General features: G+C 39.6%; 2 protein-coding genes across 10 annotated transcripts; one reads left to right on the forward strand and one right to left on the reverse strand.

The window, feature by feature from the left end:
* The first annotated feature begins 7,509 nt into the window (after nt 1-7,509).
* On the forward strand, nt 7,510-11,932 carry LOC112294856 (uncharacterized). Of its 3 annotated transcripts, none has more exons than XM_024545784.3 (10): nt 7,510-7,650; nt 8,560-8,850; nt 9,024-9,198; nt 9,431-9,546; nt 9,924-9,983; nt 10,423-10,549; nt 10,787-10,850; nt 10,995-11,066; nt 11,277-11,342; nt 11,525-11,932. In XM_024545784.3, the coding sequence occupies exons 2-10, from the start codon at nt 8,586-8,588 to the stop codon at nt 11,642-11,644; spliced, it is 1,065 nt and encodes a 354-aa protein (XP_024401552.1). In that variant the 5' UTR covers nt 7,510-7,650; nt 8,560-8,585; the 3' UTR covers nt 11,645-11,932. The 3 variants fall into 3 exon arrangements, with proteins under 3 accessions (XP_024401552.1, XP_024401553.1, XP_024401551.1); XM_024545785.3 differs by having other exon boundaries at nt 7,564-7,584; XM_024545783.3 differs by having other exon boundaries at nt 7,581-7,918.
* On the reverse strand, nt 11,231-16,797 carry LOC112294855 (uncharacterized). 7 transcript variants are annotated; one of them, XR_016498027.1, is made up of 10 exons: nt 16,471-16,797; nt 14,712-15,072; nt 14,345-14,491; nt 13,949-14,092; nt 13,268-13,594; nt 12,932-13,162; nt 12,546-12,782; nt 12,106-12,206; nt 11,810-11,974; nt 11,231-11,621 (listed from the first exon to the last, which is right to left on the reverse strand). XR_016498027.1 is itself a non-coding variant. In XM_073540440.2 (9 exons), exons 2-8 carry the CDS (start codon nt 15,063-15,065, stop codon nt 12,177-12,179), a joined length of 1,470 nt encoding a protein of 489 aa, XP_073396541.1. In that variant the 5' UTR covers nt 15,066-15,072; nt 16,471-16,797; the 3' UTR covers nt 11,813-11,959; nt 12,138-12,176. The 7 variants fall into 7 exon arrangements, 5 of the variants coding, with proteins under 5 accessions (XP_073396541.1, XP_090100016.1, XP_073396542.1 ...); XR_016498028.1 differs by lacking the exon at nt 11,231-11,621 and having other exon boundaries at nt 11,813-11,959; XM_073540440.2 differs by lacking the exon at nt 11,231-11,621 and having other exon boundaries at nt 11,813-11,959; nt 12,138-12,206.
* Between the last annotated feature and the right edge of the window lie 1,272 nt (nt 16,798-18,069).

An 18,069-nucleotide genomic window follows, 5' to 3' on the forward strand; every position in this document is an offset into this window, starting at 1 on the left:
TGTCCTCATTGTGAAATTGTCCTACAAACACGACTTTTGGCTTCTTATATTGTTGGGAGAACAAGCTTCAGAAAGAAGCTATCGTCGAATTGATTTAGGTTTATCGAGATGTCGTTGATGAAACTCCTGTACCTTTTGTGGCGCATTCACAAGATTTTCAGCTGGCTCCCACGTTCGCTCATTAATGTCATAGCCGCACCAATGAACAAGATATTCTAACTTTTCCCACCTTCGTCGTGAATCCAATACCTTTTCAACCTCGTATTCTTCGTGATTCTCGATTTCAATACTAGGTGGCGGACATTGCACTCTTTCAGGAAAAGGTGACTCTCGATAAGGTTCCAACAGAGAAACATGAAAGACTGGATGTACCTTCATAGAAGCCGGTAACTCCAGTCGGTATGCCACTGGATTAATTTGCTTCTGGATGATAAATGGTCCCAATCTTCGATAGTCCAACTTATCACATGGTCGCTTGGTCTTGATATTTTGTTGAAGAAGCCAGGCTTTGTCTCCAACTTTGAAAGTAGGTGCTTGATTCCGAAATCTATCTGCAGACGTCTTATAGAATTCTTGAGCAGATTGTAATTGAAGCTTCAACATAGTTTGAAGCTCTGATAGTTGCTTCGCAAATCCTTCAGCTGCTAGATTGTTATTTGTTGACGGACTCAATAAATCAATCTTTGGATGATATCCATAGTTAGAAAATAATGGTGTTTGTTGAGTCGACGCATGGAGGGTGTTGTTATATACAAACTCGGCTAGCGGTAGATATGTAGTCCAATCGTCTTACTGATAGTTGATGCTGCATCGTAAGTACTGCTCCAAGACTTGGTTCACCCGTTCCGTTTGGCCATCAGTTTGAGGATGAAAAGCTGAAGAAAGCTTGATATCCACCTTCAATATCCCAAAGAGAGATCTCCAAAACTTTGACACGAACTGGGTACCTCGATCTGATATGATATCATCTGGTAGTCCATGATATCGATACACATTATCGAGAAAGAGTCTTGCTATGACTTCACTGGATGATGTCTTCTTACAAGGAACAAAGTGTGCCATCTTTGTAAGCCAATCTACCACGACAAAGATGCTGTCAAATGAGTTTGATGATGGCAAGTCCGTGATGAAGTCCATAGAAATTGAAGACCATGGTCGACGTGGAATTGGCAATGGCTGTAGAAGTCCATAAGGGCGATGTCGAGGATTCTTGGATCTTGAACAAATGTCACACGAGAGGACAAAATCTTTCACATCCTTCCACATTTGGGGCCACTAAAAATCTCGAGAAATAAGCTCCAAGGTCTTGTTGAATCCAAAATGTCCCGCAGCTGGAAAATCATGGCGAGATTGAAGAACTCGGAGTCGTGCTAGTCCTTTTGGAATATACAATCGCTCTTCAAAGTATAAAAGATCTCCCTCCACCTTGAACTTGTCGTCATTGGTACGTTGCTTGATATCAATGGCTACTGAATCTTTAATGGTCATAGCACGTACCTGGTTTAAGAAGTCAGCATCAAATGATACAATAGTAGCACAAAGTTGAAATCTCTCTGGCTTCAATAACGTTGTACATTGTTGATCAAACGCTACTTCTTTAGCCTTTGGTGCAAGATACGATCTCCTTGATAAAGCATCGGATAGTCCTTGCTGCCTTCCAGGTCAATAAGTGATAACAAAATTGAATCTAGATAGCGACATATTCCACCGAGCTTGACGCCGATTTAAAACTCGAGCTGACAAGAAATACTCCAAATTCTTGTGATCCATATACACGGTTACTGGATGTGCGGCTCCTTCAAAAAAGTGACGCCATTCTTCGAAAGAATCCACTATAGCAAGAAGTTCCTTATCGTGGATCTCATAATTGATTTCAGTAGCAGAGAACTTCCGAGAATAGAATACAACTGGATGGAGCTTCTTGTCTTCACTCATTTGTAAAAGCACAGCTCCCAAAGCAAAATCTGAAGCATCAGTTTCTAAATAGAAGGCCTTTGTAAAGTCTGGATGTACCAAAATTGGAGCTGTAGTAAATGCTGTCTTCAAATCTTGAAACGCCTTCTCCGCCAAAGGTCCCCATTCCAACTTATTCTTGCATGTTAATCGAGTGAGAGGAGCAGCAACTTGAGAATAATTCTTGATGAAGATCCGATAGAAGTTAGCAAAACCAAGAAAGCATTGTACGTCTCTAACCGTCTTCGGAACCTCCCAAGACATGATTGCTTCTACTTTCTTGGGGTCCATCTTCAAACCTTCTATAGTCGCAATGAACCCCAAAAACTCCATCTCCGTCTGGTGAAATAAACACTTTTCTAATTTGGCATATAGTCCTCGCTTGCGTAGTTTCTCCAAGACCAAACGAACGTGCTCTTCATGCTCTTCCTCGTTTTTAGAGAATATTAGAATATCATCCAAGTAGATGACAACAAAATCATCAAGGTGTTCTCGAAAGATGTCATTCATCATATGTTAGAAAATCGTTGGAGCATTGGTAAGACCAAAAGGCATGACATTATATTCGAAATGACCATACCTTGTACGGAATGTTGTCTTTTACTCATCTCCTTCCTTGATTCGTACGAGATTATAAGCTCCCCTTAGATCAATTTTTGTAAAGATCTTCGCACGTCCAAGTTGTTCTAAGAGACTAGAAATCAAGGGTAATGGATAACGATTTTTCTTTGTTACCTTGTTGAGGCCTCGATAGTCCACACACATCCGTAATGATCCATCTTTCTTCTTCACAAATAAGATGGGTGCTCCAGCTGATGATTTTGAATGACGAATGAAGTTCTTGGCTAGATTCTCGTCGATGTACTTTTGCAACTCTGCCAACTCCGTTTGCGATAGATTGTAGATTGGGCCAAAAGGTGGTTGTGCTCCTTCTTGCAAGTCTATGGCACAATCATATGGTCGATGTTCCGGTAGTATGTCGGCGTTCTTCTTTTGAAACACGTCTTCAAAATCCTTATATTGCTCCAGTATACTTGCTGTTGAGATCTTTTCCTCGGTAGTTGGAGCCGCATAAACGACAAATGGAGTGCCTTCCTTAGATGATCTTATAAACGCTCTTGCTCCAATGAATAAAGATTTCTTTTTTTGAGGTTTTTTACTAGGTTTTTTCTTGGGTGGTTTTGTAGGAAAAGTCATCTTCCGCAACCTCCAATCTATCAATGGATTATGTTTTTCCAACCAAGAAAGACCAAGAATAATAGGATTTGATGGAGTTCTAATAATATTAAAAATAATATGACTACTATGGTCTTTAAACGTTACTTCTATAGGTTTTGATTCATGGGTGATGCTACCAGACAATAAAGGTCGCCCATCTATGACCTCAACATGAACAGGTTTTGATTTTTGTACTAAAGGGATCTTATGACGCTTTGCAAATTCTTTGTCTAAAAAACAAGCAGATGCTCCTGAGTCTAGTAGTGCTAAGTTTCTTAGTTTTTGAGGGCCGATAAACAGAGGGATTGTAAAACAAAGTGTAGGTTGGGCAGAAAGAAAGGAACCTGATTGTTGTTGGGATATTTCATTGTCCAGCCGCATGGTTCCTACTGTGGCTGGGCATCCTCGTTTTCCTGAACAAATACTCCCCTAGTCTTGACTATGCCTCGATTTTACTTTTTGGAGCAGTTTCTGACTTTGTGGCCTTCTCCACCACAATACAAGCATAAATTTTCCTCCATACGTCGCTTTTTTTCTTCTATAGTAAGAGATTTGATACGTACCGCATCAATTTGCACGTCTTCTACCTCTGAATGCGAATTCACACTACTTGCCGACACAGTTGGAGCATGGCGAATTGTATGTTGTCTTGAGCATTGGTCTTGGCGACGTTGGAATAGGCGATTATCGCACTTCACAGCTTGGCTAATGGCTTCATTGAGCGTTCGTGGATCAGGAAGAGTTAACAGCAAATCCTTCACATCATCTCTTAAACCCCAATAGAATTGACTCATCAACGCTTCTTCATCCCAATTGATGTCGCATACTAATTACCTGAAATCCGAAGCATAGAGTGATGTAGAACGCATCCCCTGTCGTAGCGACCGGATCTTTGTTGTAGCCCATCGAACCTTATCGTGTTCACCAAATGCTTCTGCAAATGCTTCCAAAAAGGTTTCGAAGTTGTTTAATATGGATGATCGTTTCTCAAACAAAGGGGCAAACCATGATAGAGCTTGTCCCGTAAGTAAGGTTCCAACAAGCCCAACACGTGACTCCTCCGTTGAATATCGTTCGGGCTGTAAAATTATTATCAACCTGATTTGATTGACAAATCCTCGAAACTTGGAACGTATTCCATCAAACTTATCTGGAAGGCTAACTCGAGGCTCCTTATGTTATAGAACTAGTGGTTCTTGTCGAACCTGAGGTAAAGTTGTTTCTCCAAGTGCAGAAGTTTGAGGCTGGTGTGGTTTAGATTGTGCTATCCCAGATACTCCATCATTATGAAGCCTTGCCACCACTCCTTCAATCTCTGCAGTTCTTTGTGACAACATAGCGAGGGCATTCATAATAGCATCTAACTTAGACTCTAAACTTTCTGTCATACTAATGTCTTGATCTCCGGCCATTCTAAAAGAAGGACAAAAATGAATCTACAAGAGGCAATATTGGTTTATAGGAGGGTAATCCACAACCTATAAAACGCCTTAAGAATTTCAAGAAGAGGGGTAATCCACTCTCTCCAAGAAGAATAAGACTCCAATATTGTAACAAAAGAAGTATCAATTTAGAGAAGGGTAATCCGCAACCTCTAAAAATGCTAGTATACCTTCAAGTAGAGGGGTAATCCACACTCTACTAAGAAAGAACTAGCTCTAATATCTCAAGTTAGTGCAGTCTCGACAAACTGTCACGAACACAAAATACAGACTTGAAATCTAACAAGAAGTTCAAAAAGAAGTGGCAGAACTAGATTAAACAGATGAGTACAAGAACAACACCAGAAAGGTGAGCTAGAACTCCAAAAGATGTGTTGTCGAGACTGAAGAACTCTTCAGCCTCGATCCCTATATATACTCCTACTTAGGAAGCTTCTCGAGCTACTTCTATTAACTAGGAAGCTTCTAGAAAGTTCCAGAGGCTTCCTTTCTAGAAGCTTCTAGAAACTTCTCTTCTAGAAGGTTCCAGAGACTTCCTTTCTAGAAGCTTCTAGAATCTTCTCTCTAAAAGGTTCCAGAGGCTTCTCTTCTAGAAGATTCTAAAGGCTTCTCTTCTAGAAGATTCCAGAGGCTTGTTTTCTAGAAGGTTCTAGAAACTTCTCTCTAGAAAGTTCTAAGGAATATGTCCCTAACAGTCCAATTTATAAAGCAAGCTTCTTATACATGTGTCAAATATCCAAATTGTATGACAAACGACCAATTTATTGGCAAATTTTTAACCTACTAATCACCTTTAGACACATATGAAGAAAAATCCACATCTATGAAGCTTTTAAGAAGCTTCTTCACAAGATATTATTAAATTTATAAACTTCTATTATATATATATATATATATATATATATAGGTAATTGATGGAATAAATATATATTTTTATAATAATAAATTTACTAACTTTTAGATATAAGATTTTTTTGTTGATTTATTTTGCTTTATATTTTTAAAATTTTGAGTTGAGCTACTCCTTCTTACTCTTTTTCCTTCCTTTTTCTTCTCCTATTTGTAATGCTTTTAATTCTAATAATATATTTAAAATCTTTGACAAATCTTTAATATAAAAAATAGAAGTTTTTTAAAATTACATTTTTTTTATTCTATATAATAAAATAATATTATATATAATATAATTCTATATATATTTTGACATATTTATACTATGATAATGAAATAGATAAATTATATAAGTATATATTTGCATTGTGGTTGTAAAATTTTCTATTTAGATTTATTTTAAATATATTTATTTATTTATTTATTGATCTGACTTAAACCATATAATCTATGTTTTCATTGCATAGGCTTAAAATATAGATTTGTCTTTATACATGATCATCCCAATTTGTACAATACTCTCAAATGAAGTGGCAAGCTCTTCTAATAAAATTTTATACATTCTTTTTTTCTTCTAATATCCACCACCATTAGTCTTCTTCAAAGTCACTACATCTATACATCTATCTATCACCCTATTATTAAAAGATTTAGAATTTAGGATTTGGAATTAGATTTTGGATATAGAATTTAGTGTTTAGAGTTATATAAATATATTTGATTTTCTTACCTCTTTATTTTTTGATTTTGACTTGATCTACTCCCTAATTTTCAATGTCTACAATTCCAATGAAATAAATAACTTACTCTACAAGTAATTAGTTTGCAAGACATATCAACTTTGACTTTGGCTTTATGATTTTGACTTTTGTTTTAGAAGGATTTTTAAAAGTTTTGAAAATGTCACTTGGTGCATTTGTAGGTTGTCCATTCTAAATATGTCTTTAAATTATTTTAAAAGTGTACAAATTTCTAGATATTAATGATTTGACTATTTTAAATTTTAAATTGATTTCTAAAATAGATAGGATTTTATAAGATTTGATTTGACATATTTTCTTATTTTAGGAATCTATAAAATCAATTTTAGACTTAAAATGCTCTAAAACTTTTTTTAATTTGTAGATATAGAACCTTTGATTTGGTATTTTTTTTCTTTTTGTTTTTTGATATTATTATTGAATACATGAATATGTTAATTTATTAAAATATCGTATAATTATATAAAAATTTAAAAAAAGACTAACAATGAATATATTTTTAAAATGATAATAATTTTTTATTATGAATATTTTTAGAGCAAAAATTAATAAGTCTTCAAAAAAAATTGAGATATAACAAAGACATTGATATGATTGAAGATGGACTTAGTGTTACCATCATCTATAGTAGATAATAAGAAGGCTATGTAGTAGATTCTTTATTGCTATAGAGTTTGGCAAACTAAGTTTTTGTGTTATAAGACACTTCTTTAGTAATTTTATTCTTAAAAAAATCTTCTAAAAGAATTTTATTTAGCCATACGGTACATCTAAGAACACTAATAAATCTAATTTGCATCAAACTTTTTTTTATTGACGTTTCTTTTTTAAGACATTATTTACTAAATGTTTATTTGAATATTTGGAGTTTTTTAAGTATTTTAGATCTTTCTAACCATTGTAAGTAAAAACTAATTTGATAAATTTTAAAAGATAATAAATAAATATAAATCTTGTGTAATATACAATTGTATTGATTTCTTTAATTATAATAAAATTTTGGTATTATATTGATAGTAAGATTAAATATAAAAATTTATAAAATTTAAACTAAAGCAAATTTGAGAAAAATGAGAGAATATACAGTTGTTTTGTTGGAAAAGTCCAAGGAAGTGCGCTGAAGTACAAAATGAACTAGACGTGTCTTCACACAAATTTCAAAATAGTGATGAGCAAAGTGCAACTTTTGACTGTGCGTTGAAAGTCGGGAAAACAAGGAAGCGAGGAAAGAGAGAAGAGGGTGAGGGAGAATGGAGGATGCGAGCCGAATTGAAGGGGAGCAGCGTGACTCCGAGGAAATCAGTAGTTTCTTTCGCCAGGTGCGGCAGATTTTGGCCTTTTCCAGGAGGACCCACATCCTTGAAATGCATCGTTCAACCCTGTCGGTATGCTAACTCAGCTGTGCTTACAACACACACACACACTCTCACCCGTGTTTGCTTCTGATGTTGCGGCGTGCCATTTCGTGAGCTGGGCCATGCGATTAGGTCTGCACTGCATCTCAATTCTCGGAGGAGAGGACGGTGGAATTGGTTGGTGCATCTTGAGAGTTTTTGTTTTTTCTGCTTCAGAACTTGACGTTTAGGGCACTCGCTTGGAGCTTGCTTTCAGTGCAAACTGTGATTTTGCTCGCCTCCCTGCTCATCCGCTGAGGTGCGTTGCTGCTTGTGTTTGTGAGGTGTAGCGTTCTTCATCTTTCTGTAGTTCAGGTTTGTGAACATGGTTTCTCGGTGTGTATCGATCCAAGTAGGATGAGTGCTATTTTGTAATAAAACGCGCGGGTTGGAAATGCTCCTGCACCTGCAATGCTGTTCGTTACTTGTCATGAAAATCCTCTTGTGCCTTGTGCCGAGGAATTGAGAAGCGCATGAGATTTTAATGTCTCACATTAGAGGGTGATCATGTTGAGTCACCTGGACTTAGTTCGTATGCGCTAGGTTAGGAGATTGATTGCTTCTTAATTGTAATAATCAGCTTTGCATTCATTCTAAAGCGATAATTGTGGCTTCTAACTGAGGCTCAACACTTTCGACTTAGAAAGTTGTCAATGTCGCCGTGCCTTCGGTTCTTTTTTCTTTTTCTTTCAACCATCAGATTGGTGCATCCTGGCAAACGCGGTTTGTTGTTAATCTACGTTGCATTTTGAGATGGTTGTCTTCGTTCCACAGGGGTTTCGAAACTAACAAGAGTGTATTTTGTTAATGTCAAGCTTGCTATTGACAGTAATGTCTTGAGTCTTTATGGTTTTAGAATGGCCTTTCGGTCTGAGGCGAAATGATCGCATCTTTTCACAGGATGTAATCTGATACCTACATTCAGCATGTCTACAAGTGATGGATTATCAAAAATGGAGCTCAATATCCAAATATCTTCTCCGAAAGGACGTCTATTGAATCGACTATCAAGTTTTCCTAGCAATAGTTCCCCACTTCATTCGAAGGGTGTTCCTCTTTCATCTGACAACAACAACAACAACAACAACAATTGGTGGGAATGGGGAGGCTCAAACCTTTCGGGCGTTGCCTGCATGGTGATCTCATCTATATCCTACAGCTTCATGGGCCTGTTTGTGAAGCTTCTGTCAGGTTTCATCCTATTCTCAAATTATTCTCCTTCACGTAGCTCTTGCTGGTGTTTATACTTTCAACTATGTCAAAATTTTGCACACTTTATCTGCATGTATGGAAATAACAGTTCAGTTCCTTGGTTTGCTTCATGCTCGTTGGCTACTGCACCTAACAACTGTCACTTCTACCAGTGAGCGGAGTCCCATCTTCGGAAGTAGTTTTGTGCCGGTGTACAATTGTAGCAGTATTGGCTGGAGCAGGGCTGAAGAGGATGAGGCATCCGTTACTAGGAAGTCCTGAAGTGAGGCAGTTGGTATTGGCCCGTGCATTTGTAGGTTACATTGCCCTATCCACATACTTTTACAGGTGGAATTTCTGAACTTATAAGTATATTAGTCGAAATGATTGTAGTCTCTACGAAATCTTCGCTCGCGTAATGAGACATTGTCTTGCTCATGAGTCCATACACTGTGATATGTAATCCAATGTTAACCTTGGAAGGTGTTTTTAGTTGAAATTAATGTACACTATGCGTGCTCTCATTTCACGATATCTGAGGACAAGTATGATTCTATGAATTTGGTTGAAAAGTGTGCAGCATTCAAGTGTTACCTTTGCGGGATGCAACAGTGCTCAACTTCACAATGCCCATCTTCACAGCAATTTTGGCAGCTCTTATGTTGAACGAGAGATGGGGAAAACGTGAAGCTGCCGGTAAATCATCAAAGTAACTGATGCATGTTTGGCTCTCGTGTCGTTTACGGTTAGCAAACATGTCTTAGATTTACTTATTTTTAAATTCTTCGTAAAATTTATTAATCACAATTTTAATGACACACTTTTTTGGATAATGTAATGCAAAAATAGACTATCGTTAACCAAACATGCTAGGATTGTGTTGATGGATAACTAGGAAGTCATTGTAGCGGCTGCAGAGACCTCAATGTCCTTAATGTCCTTAATGCCGTCCATGTTCATGTTCGTCTAAGTAAATGACCTTCATGTCCTTAACATTTGAACGCACAATGTGGTGGTGACCTTCATAACTAGTTGATGAATTTGTCTTGAATATTCATTTCTTGATCATGCAGGGACTTTTTTCAGCTTTCTGGGTGTCATCCTTGTTTCACAACCGCAGTTTATGTTCTCAGGTTTGCATATCCCTTCACATCTTATTATCAACCTTTGATTAGATTGCATTCCTTTCCCTATCATGTTTACGCCCTGGGCTCAAGTTCTGTAACTAAATCGAGGATTTGTAATTTATCCATGTAGTTAGTATCATTTGGAAAGCACATTTTTCATCTACGCAAGATCAAATTTTTGTATGAGGAGCTGTTTATAGTCGAATCATTGGGTCGATGATTTGTGCAGTGTCTTGTATGAGGACATATCTGTACCACTTGATAAGTATTAGCAACCACGAAGCTGAGAAAATTTGTATGCAGTGCGCGGTTCGTTATGCAAGGTGTGAGTGCAACAAATATGATAAGGATTTTTTTGAGTTGCCATTCTTATTTTGTTTATCCCGAACAATGATAGTGTTTACTTGCACCTCACCGATGGTGTGCGCCGTGCTGGTTAATTCAGGAGATGCAACAGTGGATCCCATGAACAACATCGCCGTGGGTATTGTAGCGGCCTTATTAGGGTCCTCTTTAGGAGCCCTTTCATATGTTATTGTGCGATCAATTGGTCGACAGGGTGAACCGCCACTGTAAGATACTGTAACTCATGATGCTTATCTGTCAGACAATCTGCAAACTCTTTCACCTCAAATGCCGTTGCTGCAGGTGTTCATGCATTGCATATTGAAGAAGTCTAGGTGCTTTTAATAGACATCGAAGACCAGCTCTTCTTGTCTCTGGCAAAGCAGGGTCCAAATTGTGTAGTTACCTTTGTACGTAGCCATAGTGGCAATCCTTGTGACTAATCGTGGGTTTTACTGACACAGGGTCTGCGTCTTTGCCTTCGCTGCTTTTTCCGCGCCGTTTTCTGCAGTGGCCATGTTTTTTCAGGTACCTCTTCTATGATAGAATTTCTCTACAGAGGCCTGATTCATTGAATGGCCAGTTAACGAGTACTTTTAGGCAGAGTTATAGTTTCCCTTCGTATAGTTCTTTTTTGTATATAACACCTAAGTTCGAATTTTTACCATCTAGGGGCTCAAAGTTCCGATCCTAATTGAGGCAGCTGGATTGGTGATGGTGGGATTGACAGCATTTACTGCACAGGTTTGAATTCTTTTAACCTCCTTACTAGAGTCGAAGCTTCACCAATATCATACAAACTATTATCGTGGGTGTTTCTTTGGTTGTTTTGATTGCTACTTATGTGCACGATGCTCTCACTATCAGATTCAAATTCATACCCAAATTTAAGAACAGTAAGAAAGATATTCCTCCAACGAGAAGAAAAAGCTGATTTAGGATGGTATTTGGCAGGTATTTTTGACAAGGGGCCTGCAATTGGAAAAGGCTGCGAAGGCCTCCTCTCTTCAACATCTTAAAGTACGAATCTGTCTCATCTTCTAGAGAAAACTCACTTAGCCTTTAGGAGAAGACGTGCATGGATGTCCTATATTTTCCTTCATCGCGCATTACGTCTCATTTGAGGCAGTTCTCTCTGCATCCTCTCATGTGTTTACATGTGAACACTTATTATTTTGTTTGCTGTTTTTTTTTTTTTTCAGGTAATCTGTACCTACTTGCTTGGAGTGGCATTTTTGGGTGAAACTCCGTCGCTGGTAAGTTTCCTTGGGGCCTTGCTTGTAGCTGGCAGTGCGATTTCTATCACAAACAGCAAGAATTGAACCAAAGCAACAATCAGCCTTCGCTTGAATCAGATACATCAGCAAGGAGAAGCTGTCAGCATACAGCGAGGTTAGGAGAATCCTAGTCTAATCCTAGTCTAATCCTAGTCTAGTATCAGTTAAATACATTAATTAGTGTATGGGTACATGACGCAATGGGAAAACCTCTTCGTGAAGGTGGAGCTTGAAGCATGCTTTTAAGTTCGGTCTGCAACCTTATTCCACATGAAAGTGGATGTAAGTGCCATGACATGATAATTGATACTGGTTGAAACGGTTGAGTGCCAAGTTGTCCACCGTGATGTATTTCTGACCCTGAAGCAAACACCACTGTGTTCGGTGTGAATTTTCAAATCTGTGAGGACCTACATGTTCAATGGTTGTTTTCTGTGCGTTTGACGTTACGGACATGGTTACTAATTCCCAGTTGTTATAGCAAACAACCGGTTCATCAGCGATACCGGTTCTAAGATAGTCGTATTCAGTATGTTACTTGGACTGCACCAGTCACCGAGATGTCTTGCAACATTCTTCACAGTTGGCTCCATTCATAGCTGCGCACCTGGGGCAGAGTGTACATGTGTCAGAAGAGACTGAATTTGGTGCAATCTACATCACATGCTGTTACTGCACGTTTTAAACACATTTCGAGAGCATGCTGAAAGACCCAGTCGGTTGAGATTTGGAATTGCACATTTACTATTTCATAGATTTACTTGGCATTGTAGTAGGTTTCTTCGAGAAGAAAAAATAAAAACAAAACTCAACAAAATTGCAACTGCTATGTTGATTTGATGTGTCTCAATCTTATGCACAAAACTTGATCGTAGCATCGTTTTTCTGAGTCTATTCATGGGTCAACCATAATTGACCACTGACTGTCGATGTATCCATATTGTACATCAAGAAGTGCTCTGCTTAGACGCCCGCATAGGCTGAATGGCTCTCCTCCGGATAAATCTGGGAGCGCAGCTATTCCAGGTGGCTTAGCTAGCCAGTACTTCGCAGCCTCCTCGTTAAATGGAATGGCGATCTCAGTGTGATCTTTCTTTACGAGGCCCATCACTGGCTGTATCATGCAAGCTGTGCCTGTACCGAACACCTCCAATAATCGACCGGTTTCCGCAGCTCGCTCCAGCTGCAGGTGTCCAGTGCCAAAAGATGCATGAGTACTAATCCACAACTTTTCATGCACAACTGCATGCCACTCAAAAAATATCAAGATTTCCGAGGATCAAAGGACTGTTCAGCAAGTACTCTAACGTAGAAATGACAGTCGAAAGTCACCTCATCAAAACGAAGAGGCCTCTCAGACACCTTCATGCCTCCAAATCCCCGTGCAAGTGTGAGCACAGTGTCCCTTGTAACGCCAGGAAGTATGAGCCCATCCAAAGGAGGAGTCACGAGTTCCAGATCACCATCCTTGCCCTCTTGTCGGATGAGAAAGAACATATTCATTGAACCTGACTCTCCAACAAGACCGCCCGTAGAATTTCCGTCTTGCAACACGAACAACACCTAAACAACACAGACAATGTAAGCTTCACTGCTTGTGCAGTTAAGAGATCTCAGCAACTGATTGTTAACCTTTAAATTCACACTATGAGAGTAATGAAAACATACTTGCGAACAGCCCAGATGAGAACCATTCAGTTGAGGCAGTATAGTTGGGGCGTAATTACCACCTATCTTCTTATCTCCTACCCCTCCTGGAAAAGCACGCACGTTCTGTGTCTCGACATACAACTTAATGGGTTTCAAGCCACTGGGAAAATATGGACCAACCGGTGATAGAACAACAAACAACAGGGCTTCTCTTGTTGGACCGACGCCGAGAAACGGGTGAGTGCCAATCATCGTCGGTCGAATGTATACTGAAAAGCCCTCTTTGTCAGGAACCCAGTCACGCTCCACTCGCAGAAGCTCTTTTATGCATTCCAGCAACTCCACCTGCATAGCGATTACAAGAGATAGTTTGGATTCTGGAGGATTACTCTCGATACAGAAAGGACTGCTTTAAAATGTATCCTTGGAAATTAAGTTTCCAGAAGAATATTGGAGCAAGACATCACATGGCAAAAGTCATTTCTAGACAGATTAAATCCTCAACCAAGCAGATGGTGATATCAAAAGAAATTTGTGTCAATGAAGCAGAGTATCTAGACCTAGACAAATCCTGGAACAGCATTTCGAGTTCTGCTGTAAGAAAGTATCTGAGAAAATTGTCCAGTCATATCAATCCTTACCAAGTGCGGACCGTGTACGTGAAGTCCTCAATCCAAAGATAAGTTCAAAACATCAAACCTTGTCAAAATGAGGCAATGTTAGACGAGCAGCAGAACGCGCCAAACGATCCATATTCATATCAGGACGAAAAAGTCTCAATCGCCCATCCTTTCCCTTGTAACATTTCATCCCCTCAAAACATTCAACCGCATAGTGCAGCACCTGGAGGAAGAAACGCCAGATTTTTGTCAATGAACTTCTTCACAATTGACTAACGCAAGTGTAGCAGTTTTAAATCCTTTTATATAGATTTCATTTTTTGAAGAAACAAAGAAACTCCTACAGTATCTTCAATTAACAGATACATGTACATGATGTAGCTGAGGCTTAAATGTCAAGGCCATACACCTAATGCAGACTCAAATGCCACTTTAAACCATGCAGAAAATAGACAAACAAGGGACAGGAGCTGACTTGTGCGCATGGATGGAGGGAAATGGGACCCAGTGGATCAATGGAGGGGGCCGTCCAGCCAAGACCATCCTTCCATGAAGCTTGCAGCATGTGGTCACTATATACCGCTCCAAACTTGAGTGTTGTCGCATCTAGTTTGGGTTTCACCTGCCATGCATTGCAAACGCTTCTGAATCATATTTTGTTTCTAAAGGCAAAGGTGTTAGGTGTTTCGCTACTAACTAACTCTCTCTAGGTTGCTCCATCATAAGTGATGTCGATCCCTGAGCCTCCACAGGATTGCAATCTAAAGCTATGGTGCTCGGATCTGGAGAAAAGCACATATCGAAAGCTCCACTTTTCTACCTCGATCCACAAAAACACTAACCTGAAGGTGCTTCGATCTTGTAATTACGAGGTCCTCATAGCGAATATCTGATGGCAGAGGAGCCAGGTCGGCCATCATCTCTGACATCCCTTGTTGTAGCGGGTCTAATACTCGAAAACCTGTAGTGCTGAACACACGATGCCCGCAGGAGATTCCCCTTTTCAATATGTCATTTTGGAAGCCGGAACATTCTCCATCCAAACCAGTGAACTTACACAGCTCTGTCAGGGCGGGACCCTTCCGATGCGAGTGGTGGGCTCCAGAATTATCTACGAATTTTGAGAAATCTTCATTTTGGTATTTCGCTATGGAGCAAGTTCTTCCAAGAAGTCGTCGGGCTGAGCGAGTCAGCATATTGTGTCTGTTGATAACAAAAGGTCAGTGCCTGGAGAATAGTGAATATACATGATATGCACTTCAGGTGATGAGAGTTTCGATATAACGGGTAACTTATTACTGACATGCTTAAGCTGGCAGCACACAGGCTTCACGATGATATTCAAATGAGATGCGAGTCTTAAGGATATCAAGTGACCTCTGGCATAAAGGCTTGGGCTAGCAACAGAAGAAGAGTCTCAGATTCCACTAGGAGGACACCCATCTTTGAAAAAAAATTACCCCGTGCACCACTGACATGACCACTGAACAACTTATCTCAACAGTAACACGCTCGCTATAGAAATAAAAAGTATACTGACCCAACAGAAAATGACTACGAGGTTATCCGCGCGTATTACCAAATATTCAAGTTCGTTAATTCTCTGGATGACAAAAGGACGTGCGTACGTTGCATTTCCACCTAGGTCCTACTAGATCATCAGGATAAACAACAAAACGGCGGTCGTGTTTCCACATTATCAAAGGCCCCTTGCTGCTCTCCAATTGAGTTGCTAGATAAATTGCGGTTGAACTTTTAGACGAATTCTTCCATAAACCTTCATTTAAATTTAGGATGAACAGACCAATTGTGACGACCTTATGTCCTTGCAATAAGGATGTGTCAATAGCTACACCGAGATACTTTTCATGCAACTATAAAAAACAACTTCAAATCACGCACAGAATTCCTAATGCAGCCTGGAGAAGAACCCTACTGTAACCAATAGGCAAATCGTCCCAAGCACATTCTGAAAATTCCCAAGAAAATTAAAAACTACAGAATTATTTCAAGTACAAGTGCTTCTTAATTACCAATAAAAAGCGAGCTTCCAGTACATGACACAGAAGTCGTCTTCGAGCCATTTCGCTGTAATAGCCTCACAAACAATCCACTAGTGGATCCACTGTACATGCAACGATCCAGCCAAACCTCGCTTCCGCCACGATTGCAATAAAAGAAAACCAGACAACACTAGAATTTCGTCACACACCGTCCGCAAACACTACACGAGATACACATAGTGAAGGCGAAACATTAGCATGGCATAACTACTGCTCAGTCTCTCCGGGTACAAAGAAGAAGAATAACAACAACGACGACGAAGACAAGAGCCTTGACAAGGACCTATCTAACCAACGCTCCGAGACGTCCATGCAACCAAACAAAAAGGAAGTACATGAAGCGCAGCTACAGATAACAGACAAGGAATCCAATGCAGAATGGCAGGGCAGTGCCAAGAAGAGTGGCCACTGAAAACCGACACCAAATTCCACCTCACCATCACCTCCCTCCCAAGAAATTCACCATTCCAAAAAGAAAACAAACACCAATCCATCAGTCCACCTCCTCCAAAACGATCACCACCCTTCCAGCACGCACCTGCAATTTAAAAACCGAAGCCGATTCGTTCTACGTCGACGTGGCACACAGGCTCACCCGAAAACTGCAACGCTTCACCAAGTTCGAAATAATCCCCTCGATCCACTACCTTCTCTTCCTCCCTCGCTCCCTCCCTCCCTTAAAAAATTCTCTCTCATAGAGCTCCGAAGCCAAGCCAACCGCCGGTTCGCGGAGAAATTCGCACAAGTCAACAAGACCAGGCGGAAGAAATGCGTGCAATCGAGCTGGCTCGAAGGCTCGTGGCTTGGCGGTCCGTCTCACATGAGCGATGGCCATTCGTAGTAGCATGGAGGGAGGTGGAAAAGTGCGAAGGGAAAGGGCAATGAAAGCATTAGTGGCTGCAGCTGCTGCGATGAGCGTGGAGAGTGGCCATGAAGCTTCCCTCCCAGCAAACAGCGACCGCATCTCTGCCATCGCTACCCCGTCCTGTGACCCCTGCTGCGCCGAATCTTGTGCCTCTCTCTCCCTTTGCAACCTGCACGTGACCCCGGCTCGCCTAGGCCCTGCAGTTCGATCTTTCCGGTTTGGACTAGGTCCGGAAGTTGGTGCGACTCGGTTCGGACTTAGGCCCGTACCGGAGCTATTCCTCCAGTCGTGACTGAGCATTCGGGACGCCTCTGGCGGGCTCCTACGTGGATATTCTTCTGCCACGGTGGAGTCCACGGCCTCCCTCCACGTCAGCGTCCACTTCACCACTGTTTGATTGCATGGAAACATAAGTTTATATACGGACAGCAATGTTTCAGTGTCCCCTTTGGATATTTTCGTCTTCTTCCGGGCTATTGCCCTTGGGAATATCATTGGGAATTTGTTCTCAAGTTCTTAAGTTGAACTTATATTCTTCTTGTGTGAAAAGAACTTTTGGGGGTACCAAAATATTTAAGGGGAATGCCAAAATATCTGCATTTGTAGAAAAATGCATAAGTTGTATTTTAATACAAGGCAAAAAAAATTTAAATTAATAATTTTCTAAATTATATTTTTAAAATGCACAAGAAATAATTAAAATATTGCAAATATATAAATGATAAAAATAATTTATAATTAATTTATAATAATTATATGAAGCTTGAAATATAAATATATATATATATATATATAGAAAAGAGAATGTTAAAATGACCCACCCATTTACTAAATCAACCCACCATATTGTAACCATAGTTACAATCATAGCCCTCATCCCAACCCCCTTGTTCTCAACCCCCACTCTCTCCATTCCTACCTTCATCATCTTGACCCCCTTGTTCTCCTCCCTTTGTTCCCAGCTCTCATCCCAATCCCCCTCATCCCTCCCTTGTTCTCTCTTGTTCCCTCTCACTCACCCCTCGTAGGGTGGGTTGATTTGGTAAATGGGTGGGTCATTTTAACATTTCCCTACACATATACATATATGTATATAGAACAAATTAAATTTTATTTAAACTTAACATGCATTTCGAGCTTCTTCAAAACTTAAATTCTTATTTATGAACATATGCAAACACATAGTATATTATTATTACTACCATTCTCTATATATACACATGTTTATGTATGCATATATATATATATATATATATATATATAAAAATTTAT

This window comes from Physcomitrium patens, chromosome 17, assembly GCF_059467195.1.
Source record: "Physcomitrium patens ecotype Gransden chromosome 17, ASM5946719v1, whole genome shotgun sequence".
NCBI classification, from domain to species: domain Eukaryota; kingdom Viridiplantae; phylum Streptophyta; class Bryopsida; order Funariales; family Funariaceae; genus Physcomitrium; species Physcomitrium patens.